General features: G+C 41.4%; 1 protein-coding gene across 1 annotated transcript in view; it reads left to right on the forward strand.

Annotated features, from left to right (window-relative positions):
* LOC145405228 (katanin p60 ATPase-containing subunit A-like 2) overlaps positions 1-7,878 on the forward strand; it is a 38,673-nt gene extending 30,795 nt beyond the window's left edge. Inside the window, exons 11-16 of the mRNA XM_080276653.1 lie at positions 57-169; positions 1,686-1,882; positions 4,036-4,207; positions 5,550-5,649; positions 7,090-7,308; positions 7,650-7,878. Of these exons, the coding sequence (XP_080132779.1) occupies positions 57-169; positions 1,686-1,882; positions 4,036-4,207; positions 5,550-5,649; positions 7,090-7,229 (722 nt within the window). The 3' untranslated portion in view covers positions 7,230-7,308; positions 7,650-7,878. The remainder of the gene's footprint in view (positions 1-56; positions 170-1,685; positions 1,883-4,035; positions 4,208-5,549; positions 5,650-7,089; positions 7,309-7,649) is intronic.
* Positions 7,879-10,962: the final 3,084 nt, after the last annotated feature.

Here is a 10,962-nt window from a genome sequence, read left to right on the forward strand (position 1 = left end):
GGGACAGTAGACAGTCGTGATAATTGTGTATATTTATGTGTTTTTTCTTTCGACAGGCAAGACTCTGCTAGCCAAGGCAGTAGCAACAGAGTGCCGAACAACATTTTTCAACATCTCGGCAACAACCCTTGTATCAAAGTGGCGGGGAGACTCGGAAAAACTGGTCAGGGTATGTGACTTCCGATACTTCCATTAAGAATTTTGTTTTGTATACAGCATGTTGCTAACCATTATCACTAGAAAAAATCTAAAACTAGTAAGATGCAGGGATGGAAAAAGTGCAGACACGAACGATGAATAAAGCACAAAAACTAGAGAATATTTGGGTTGAGAGGAGATTCATAGTTCTACGCCCTTTACTACATTCCACACTGTACTCACAAAACGTTCGTAGTTGGTGGCATTTAGTAATGGGTACAGGATTCTGAATTTCCTCACGTCCCAGTTTTCGCTGCCTTATTCGTCTCTTGTGTCAGCACTTTTTCGAACCCGACATCCTAAAAGTCATTTTAGATTTATTTTTTCCTAGTTTATGACCTCTTTATTACGATATCTACTAAAGACACATTAGCTATACTATAATAGGGCTTTATTATTATCGCTTCCACGATCACTGATACAGTATACGTGAATGCTACCTCTGAATGAGGCAACACGAATCCGTGGAGTTTTGCATATTCTGAGAAGAGGTCTGAGTTCTAGAGAATGTTTTTAGGCTGTAACTCGAATGCTGTGGTTCGAATGCTGCTCTAAGTATGAAGAGAAGCATTCCCAGTTGCTAAGAAGCGTTGTAATGCATAACACGGTCGTGTACGCTTTTTCGCTTTGGAGTTATGACTGATGGATCATGGAAGAAATAAAATTAGCGAGACTTTGCGAGTAGCTTTGCACTTAAATATCGAAGGTCTTTTAGTCCAGATACTTATAGGTGGGCGTCGGAAGCGTTTTCATATGCCCTCCCCTGTACTTTATGAACAGGATGCCATTTTGAATTTGTGCCATCTGTACATAGTAAGAAATGCTGCGATTACTGATATGCAACAGTGTTACATTTAGTTATAATACAGTACTGTTTATTTGTCATTCCAGTTTCAGTCCGTATTATGTGTGTTCCAGAAAGTTTACATTTGTGGGCAATAGGTAATTGCATTTATTCTTTGTTAACTGTGGAAACGTTACTGTTTGGGTTTCTTAGGTGGACATACAATCACAACTTCACATTTAACTAGATCAGGAGACATTCCAACAGCAATACTTTCATTACCAAGTTTATCTAACGTGCTCGGCACGTAAAAATAGTTCTATTATTTGCATCCACAAACTCACGAAGTGTGATGTCGCCAACACATTTTCATGAATAAATGAACTGAAGCAGATAATGCTAACAATGGCCAGGAAGACTAAAATATCCATTCGTGTCCCATGAGGGACCCCACAGGTTATGTCAGCCCAGGAAGCTATGGAGTCCCTTCGAGCGCAGCTACATATATACCCTTTGTAGCTCCGTTGTATTGCTATGAGATGATATATTGAACCGCAAACGACCTTTACCCTTTCAGTTCTACAGCATCACCTGACTGGTCTTTCTGGTGTATTATATAATTTACTGTACTTTATTCAGAATAAGTCTAACTATATACATCAGCCTTTTTTTAAATACTGTAGCTTGTATTAATTCTTAATAGGTGTTGTTTGAATTGGCCCGATATCACGCCCCATCAACTATCTTTGTGGATGAGGTAGACGCACTGATGGCCACACGGCAGGGGGAGCAGGAACACGAAGCATCCCGCCGCATGAAGACACAACTTTTGGTCGAGTTAGATGGACTCACCCAAGCCAACCAAAATGTCTTCCTTCTTGCTGCCTCTAATATACCATGGTAAGATTATACAGCATCGTATGAATTTACATTATGTAAACTGGTGAGACGGACCAATCTGTCATTCCTGTTGATTTGAAACTAGTTCGGAAATTATAAAAGCTCTTTTTTCTCCCTCATTAATGACGCAGTGTTGGTGCTTATTGAAAGTTGCATCAGCGGCCGATGGGGTAGGAGGATGGTTTTTAGTCCATCCTAAGACTGAGGTGAAGGTTATTTTTTATATTTCACTTGCAGCAAAGAAAACACAATCACCCATAAAAGTTTGTCAGAAAGAAAGTTTTTGATGCCTGTTACCATCCCGAGATATTCCCTTCACCCCTACTGGGCCTGACGATTCGAACGAAACAGCACCTGCAAAATATTATTTATTATTAACACATTTTATGAAACTTCAGGAAAGTGCGCTTAAAGTAATGTGCTAGGTGGTGGGTGGGGATGCCTACAATCCATTCAGTTGAGTTAACGCTACATTCAGATAACTTTACACTGAGTGACACGTCAGATGGCCTTTTGTTGCCCAGGAAGTCATTGCCTACAGTGATGGTAACCATATAACTAAATGGACGTCTGGTTGTCTAATGGGTTAAGATGCTCTAATCGGAAGTGTCCCACAAACTGTTAGTGGTAGTTGCAATTCTAGGCCGATCAGAATGTGAACCCGGTGGATTGCAGGCTGAAGTTACCCTCCTGCAGGCCACCATACTCTTTCAGGGAAATGGAGAGGGAGTTGAGGGACGTTTTTTAAACCGGCCAGTTGGTCCGACCGGTTATATCAGTGTCACCACATAAAGGTGTCCGTCTCCAGCACCACTGCCACTACTGCCACCAGACATTGGCAGACAACCTGCAACCCAGTCCTTTGTTCGAGGAATTCTTAAGTTCCCTTGGATCCAGAGGATAATGAACAACGGTTCAGTAAACAGATAACTGTATTCGTGCTCTACACCATACAGTAGTTACTGACACTCATCACTCGGTAAAACAGTAATTGTTGTCGCACAAAGATCACAGACCAGTGTACCATCTCAACTATAACTTTTTACTTTCCATCACGTCCATTGTACATATTTACTGGTGCACATACAGAGTAACTGTGTCCAGTCTAGAGACCTCACAACGCTTTAATCATATAATTGCTCACCTGTGACCTCCAGTTACCTGTGCCATACGCATAGTACTAAGCTGACTGATAGCCAAAGTCTGTTCTGGTTGACAACATAAATCTCCCTCTACGGGGGTCTCTGCATTTTTTATGTTTGCCTCAGACGTCTGCCACATTAATGGAGTTTGACCAGTCATATTAACAGCAACATTATGAGGTGTTTATGCTCTTGTTGTGTAGGTCTACTTCCCAGCCAATACACTAATTTTTATGAAAAACGCCTGGCAGGACAGACCCAGTCCATCCATCCATCTATCATTCAGTGTTCCTCTGCCCTATCAGGAGCGTAGGGTCTTGGGGCTAGGTTACACAGTCCCAACATTTAAGGCGAGTGTGACCAATGTTATTTGCCCCTGGGCCTTATGTGACAAAAAAAAAAAAAATCATATGTAAGCTCTTACGGGCCTCATACGTTTGGAGCGCCTTAACCCTCAAGAACATCAGGCGCCATCTTGTTATATGGTTACCACCCAACGCAGGAAATGGTTTCAATAGTCACAAGAAACCATTTGGTTTGTCGCTTAGTTTACGATCACTAGGAGAACCCTACGTCGAGTAAGTAGTTGGTGGCCGCCCCTTCCTCTTTTTTGTCGACATACCTAGTACTGGGTAGATATTCATAGCCACACTTAGAGTGGAGAATATTGAAGTCTGGTATAATTTTGAATGTGTGATAAAGTATCGTACATTATAAACTTCGGCTAGTAGATGTGGTTGGTGTGGCTGTCTTCCCCGTCATATCTCAGTCTTTGTGCCAACCCTGTTTCAGTGTTAGTGTGAACCCAGCCTCAGTCTTTATGCCAAGCCAGTCTCAGTCTTTTGGCCAACCCACTATCTTTTTGCCAACTCATTTGCAGTCCTTCTGCCAATTCAGTTTCGGTCTTTCTGACAACCTTTTCTCCGTCTTTGTATCACTCAAGTCTCGATCTTTGTGCTAACGTTATCTTTGTGCCAACTCTGTCACTGTTTGTGCCAACCCTTTCCTCAGGCAGCTGGATCCCGCCATGCTGAGACGCCTGGAAAAAAGAATCCTGGTGCCTCTGCCCGGACATGAGGCACGCAAGGCCATGTTCCACTACCACCTCCCAGAACTAATCACTGACCTGGAGGAGGCAGGACACGCTATACCCACACACCTAGACTACGCCAGGCTAGCAGAGGTAGGTTGCTGAGCCAGGGGAAATGTGTGAGGCTTGAAATTGTTGGTCTTGTTTCAGGAGTGCCGATGGAGTGCTATTCAGTGTGGATATTGTTATAATAGCTGGAAATAAGTTCTGATCACCGTGCACAGCCGAGACGCATACAGAATTACCTGTTTGTGCAGTAGGTTAAGAGTAACCCGAATTTGGGTTAATGATGTCAGTCTTGCAGAGTAGGAGAGGGAGGCTGAGGATGTTGCATTAGGAAGATGTAAAATCAATTGTTAGTTTAGGAGGTCAAATATCATTCAGAAGCCTCAGAAATGCTGAGTGTTAAGTAAGAGAATCCCAGTATCCACATACAGTCATCTGTGAAAACAGATGCTGAATAGAAATCTAGAAATCAATTATTTTTTTTAGGGGAATGATAATGCTTTAAATGTTCATTGTCTATAACTGAACTGTACTTGTTTGTGGAAGCTGGCAGGAGAAACTGGTAGAAATAATTGTCATGAAAACCCATTGTAAAATAATGAAGCACATCAAGGTAAAATACAGTTAGTTTCTCGGTACTGAGAAGAAGCAATATTTGAGGAACTAGTTTACCTCTTAAGACAAGCGCATTTTTTTTTTACATACTATAATTAAATATGCAATAAGGCCTACTCTGAATAGAAGCTTACTGATGAACACAATACAGCAAAATGACTAGGGTCCAGGGCGAAATTTGTCTCAGTACATGGTTTTTATTTGATACTGAATTGAAGATACTTTGGCGAAGGTAACGCAGACAAAAAGGGGGATGAACAGGGGTATGGACGAAATGAACTTACAGTGCATTTGAATGTGTCACATGCCATTGAAAGATGGAATGTTGAGAAGTGAGATAGGTAGTCCATCCATCCATCATCTAACCCAGTGTTTCCCCATGAGGATCGTAAGAGCCAGGGGCTAGGCAAGTTGTTCCTGACTTTTAAGATGAGAGCGACCAGCCTCACTCATCCCTGAGTGGCATTGCGTGAGCAGTAAACTCCAACCACCCCTTGGATATAAACTTGCAAGTGCGTTAACTGCAACAGTTTTGCTTAGAGGTGGGCCCAGGTGGTTTGCATAAATGAAAAGGGTGGGGAAAGATAGTTGCCTGAAGTGTTTCATTAGTATGAATGCATGTATGTGAATGGGAAATAGGGAGGCAATTATTGGAAAACATGAAAATAATGAAGTGCGGAGAGATAGTCTTTGTGCTTTGGGTATACACAGAGAGGCAGGAACAGATCATGCAGGTTGGAGAATTGCCATAAGGTAAACCACGGCCCACACACCTGCAGCTAACCTCTCCTTCCGTCTCTTCCTGTTTGGCCAGATGACGGAGGGTTATAGCGGGTCTGACCTCCAGGTGGCGTGTCGGGAGGCTGCCATGGGGTGCCTCAGAAAGGTGTTCAACGTGCTGGAGGATCATTCAGGTGAGGCGAAGGATAATCAGTCCCTTTAGTTTGGCGGGACGGTAGTGGGTATTTTATTCTTGCCGTTAACAGAAGATTTTATTCGTTATAGGAGAGCCCCTTGGTAGTGGAAAGGTTAATGAAGTCCGTAGTTAACCCCTCCAATTCAAAGTCTATCTTAAGGCTAAACTAATCATCTGGAGATAACAAGAATAAATAAAGGTTTCATATTATTAAAGGAGCATTTTAAACAAAGATACAGAAAAATCATTACTTAGTGGAGAGAAACATGTACTCGTATATGCCATAAAGTCCATAAGATAACATTGAGGAGAAGTAAACAGAGGTTTCGAATATTATAGCATTTATATTTTTTAGAGCATTTTTGGGTGGTTATGTAACAGTTAACATTTTGCCTTTAACCCTTTCAGCCAGAGGACGTTACCTTCATTCTATTCTTGCTTTCCCTTAGGGTTTATATTCAACTCAGGATAAGCTTTTTGAATTGGATAGGTTAGGTCAAGCCTTCATTAACCTTTGCAATAAGAATGGCCATGTCTAAGATCAATTAAACCGTAGGTCTCACTACAACATTTATTTTATTGCTACAAATCAAATGCCATCTCATTTCTCGCTTGAATCTTTTATTTTTCGTCTTACATTTCAAGGTCACTTAAGGTCAAAGGTAATGGTACCAAATAAAAACCCATATGGGACTTCCTATATGTTAATAATAGTAAATATCTCTCTATCTTCAATCATTTTCGACTTATAACCCCCTGAGTAACCATGACCTTGAGTTTGTTCTTTCTTAAGGTCAAACGTCATGGTACCAATTAAAAGCCCAGCTGGGACTTCCTGAATATTGATAATAGTAAATATCTGTCTGCAAGCAGTTTCGAGTTATAGTTCCTTGAATATCCGTAAACTTGAGTCTGACCTTTTAAGGTCACTTAAGGTCAGAGGTTTTGGTGCCAAATGAAAGCCCATATGGTAGTTTCGGTATGTTCGTAATAGTAGATATCTCAGTCATCAACCGGTTTCAAGCTATAGCTCTTTGAAAATCCGTGACTTTGATTTTGACCTTTTAGGGTCACTCGATTACCTCCAAATTAATCACTTCCTTTTGGGTCCAGTGCCCACATATCCTGAAAGTTTCATGTAGTTTCTTTCAGCCGTTTTTTCATAATGTTGCTGACAAACAGAAACAAACAAACAAACAAACGACAAAAAAAAAAAAACAATACTTCGCCGGACTCCGTCCCAGGCGAGGCAATTAATGTCTTCCTGCATGGTTGTCTGCCAAAAAATCAAGCTTTGCCCAGGGCAGTAGTGATCATCATTATCATCGTCATGGTCATCATTTCTTCGTCGTTGTCATCCGTCAGTATATCATCATCATCATCATTATCATCATCATCATCTCCGACGATGCTTTGCTAGCTAACCATTTCTACACAGTTGAGGACAATGATTTGCCTGACCTCCAACTGGATCCCATAAAAATGGAAGACGTGGAGGCGGCTTTAGCGAAGACACGACCGACTCAGAGTGACTCACAGCTGTACCGCGACTGGCATGACAAGTACGGGTCTGCTTGAGTCAGCTCCTGGATCGGCCTAGGAGGGTATGCATGTTGTGAGGCATTGTGGGCTGCTGTACAGACTTCAAGATGTTCAGGTGAGAGGTTTGTGTTGCTGAAGTACTAACACAGAGTTGAAATTTGTGTTGTATGAGTGCTGGCCCAGTGTATCAGTTTAATCGAGGCTTAACACTGATTTTTTACCTCCTCCTTCTTGAGTAACTTCATCCTGTACAGCACTGACAGTATTATATTATTACTCAATTAATATCTCCCCTTCTGCGGTACAGTCATAACCATAGCTGAGTATAACAGTAGTTGAAGAAAACAGTACATGTAACTAACTGTACTAATGTGGAATAGTTGGTCATTCTGTGTGGCCATAAAAATAGATTAGATTTGGATATCCATTTAACCCTGTTCTTCCTCCTTGTTTCAGGGGTCGCTGTAAAGTGTTCTAATATATGGATAATAGAACCATAATGCAACACACAAGAATATGAAAATATTCTGGCTGGTTTTACAGTCATTTTACACCTGCTTAAATGCTGTGTCGTTTGCATCAGTTTTGCTGGTTGTGCAACTGGGGACAGAAATTCGCCTACTATTTCACCTCTTCTGCATCGCATTTCTCTCTGCTGGCTGGTATTCCAAAGCTGAGAGCGGCTTGGTATATTTCTCTGGCCATAGATGATTTTCATTAATATGATGCACGAGGGAGAAAAATGACCGACGTGCCCTAAATGCGAAGTAGACGCGGTGCAGTAGTAAGAGAACTTTTGCCCCTGACTGTAGATTAACGAGACTGAGATACAATTTGAGATTAAAACAAGGCTGTGCCTAGGAAAACTGAGTCTGGAGATCAAGAAATACTAAAAGGCCTTCAGTTAATCAGTACCGTGTTTTCTTGTATTACTATTATTTCTTGCATACTGAAACTGGCAGTGATCAAACCTTGAGATTGTTTTGCAATAATTGAATCAAATGCATAAATTCTAGTTAGTAGTCATACTAATTTTCGTTACTTGTTTACCATAAGTTATTTTATAAGTCATGTAATTGGTATGAGCAGAGGTTATTGCTGAATATGAGTAGGGAGTTTGGTGATTGCTTATATCTTCCGAGTGTGCGAAAATGGAGTTAAGTGCAAACATTTGTGATTATGAGAAGGTTAGAAAAAATTTCCGTCATAAGCTGTCGTCATAAAGTAAAATTAATATTTAGTCTTCGGTAACGAACATTGTTAGTACTAATATTTTTGGCTGGAGTAAATGTAAAATGATATCTTTGTATATTATTTAAGAAAATACAGAGGGGTGTGACTGGTTATTTTAAGTGCGTAAGAGTATATCAGTATCTAATAATGTGGATGACGGTTAAGTGGATAAAGATGTGAGTATGTGATGGTTTGAGGTGTTTGTAAGATGACAAAGTTAGGAGAGACTTTAAGCAGATGTAGCAATCAGTATAGTTCTACGTGAGGTTTATTGTATTTAGTGTGAAAATGGGTGATGTTGCGTGATAACATTGGTAACGTGCTAATAAGAGGTAGTAGTGAGTGTAGGCATGCATGAACTAACAAACTTTTATAAGAGGCTACACATGAGGGTGTGAGTGAGTGTATCAGATGAAGATACTGTGTAAGATCAGCTAGACTGTTATGGGATCCGATGCCAAATATCACACAGGTAGCCTCTCTGTTTACTCAACCCACCACCCCACCTCCCGCCTCTCACCCTCCACCCTTTGCTACCTCTCCCCTTCACCCCGTCATCTCCATCTCCACCCGTCCTCTCCCCATTACCCTCTCATCTCCCCCTCCACTCCTCTTCGCCCCTTTACCTCCTCATCTCCATCTCCACCCTACACTGCCCTTTTCTTTATCCCTTCCATCCTTCATTTGCCGTTACGTTTATTCTGTCAATCCGTGACTTGCTCTCTCATTTTCCCCTTCCTTCTGTTCTTTGTTTCTTCCATTCTTCATTCTCTCCTCTATCTTTCACTCTCTGCTCTCACTTCTCACCTCTCCCTCCATTTTCTTTTTCCATTGTCCCTTCCATTCTTCGTTTTCTCTCCTTTGCCACACCCATTCGTCATATGTTCTCTCGTCTGCCCGTTCCATCGTCACGTTCTCTCTCCTCCACCCTTTCCTCTTTTCCTCGATCTTTTATTTATTTTCTCCTCCATATCTTGCTTTTTCTCCTCCATCTCTTCCATTTCCCCTCCATCATACATTTGCTCTTTCCCCGGCTTTAGTTCTTCTTCCTTACTCTTTACAATTATTCACCTTTTTCCCTTCTTATTCCCGTTTCCATTCGTCATTTTCTTTCTGTTCCCCTATTTTCTTTTCCCATCTGCTCTTCACTTCCTGTCACTTAACCCCTTCATTTCCCTATTTACTTGCTGTGTTTCTTTCCCTGACTTTCACCCAATTTACTTATTCTTTCCATCCTTTTCATTTCCCATGTATATTTGCTGCTTCCCCTCTCCCGCATTTTTCTCTCTTCATTTTCTCTCATCACCCCGTCCATTTCCTTTCCCACCACTTCGTGTTCACTCCACCATTTTCTCTTCCCCTCACCCATCACTTGCCGTCTCCCTATGCCTTCCTTTCCCCTGCTCACTTCCTTTCTCCGGCCTTTCTTCTTTTCTCACCACCTGTTCTCATCTCACCACTTTCTCTTTGCTTCATGCCTACAATTTCCCTCTGGACTTACCTTATATTTCATTACGTTTGCTTGTACTTTATTTTTTTCCTTGACGTCGTCTTTTCTCTATGAATACTTGCATTAAAAAAACATAGATTATTCTGGGTAGTGAAGACTCGCAGGTGAAAAGAAGACTAGGAAATACTGTACAGTTTTACAGTTTGTATTTCCAAGCTCAACACTGTAAGTCCAATAAACAGATGTATCATTAAGACTCCAGGCCTTTAAAAGACATGTGTGAGATGTTAAGGTTTGTACAGATATATAAATAGTACTAGAACTTTTTTTTTTTTTTGTATTGTCTGAGCTTGTGCATCGATCTGCAACATAGATAAAAATAGTGTTTGTATGTAAAAGTCAACTACACTCTGCTCTGACAGCTGGAGATGGAAATGATTTTAAATAATGAAAAAATGTTTAACACTCAAGATGATGACGTCATTATCAGTTTGTCCTTCTTCTCTTTTTCTTAGGAGAGAAACTGGAGGCGTTAATTATAGCCTTCATTAACCCCTCCACTACTAGGACGCTGTCTTAAGCTGAGTAAAATCTGCCGGTAGCATGAATACCACACAAAAGCTGTCTCGTATTGGAGTTAAAATCTGTCTGGGCAAGCGTTTTCAGAGACTGCATGATCTGCGTCACACCATGAAACCGTCAAGGGGGAAAAGGGATTAAGAAATGGGCATAGTGAGCAAAGGAACGGATGGGATGGGCTAAAAATTTGGTGAGCGGTGAATCTGGAGCAGACAAGTATACCCTGTGAATATGGGTACTGTAGGAAGAGTGGTTTGAGCGCAGGGAAGGGTTATTTCAAAATGTCCTCTAAAAATGAAAGTGTCCGGGGTGCGGGGGTAAAGATGTGGACATGGGGAAAAAAGGAATGGGTGGTGTGAGGAGAAATTGTGGTGGAGAGTGGGGAGAGGCTATGAGTTTATAGCCAGTGAAAATGGGTGCCGTAGGATTAGTGATTTGACCGCAGTGAAGGTATATTCCAAGGTTTTCTCCAGCAAGATACCCTCGCGTTGCCCCCCCTCTCCCTGG

The sequence above is a fragment of the Coenobita brevimanus genome, chromosome 66 (assembly GCF_032717465.1).
Source record: "Coenobita brevimanus isolate Jiangsu-jjx chromosome 66, ASM3271746v2, whole genome shotgun sequence".
In the NCBI taxonomy this organism is placed as follows: Eukaryota; Metazoa; Arthropoda; class Malacostraca; order Decapoda; family Coenobitidae; genus Coenobita; species Coenobita brevimanus.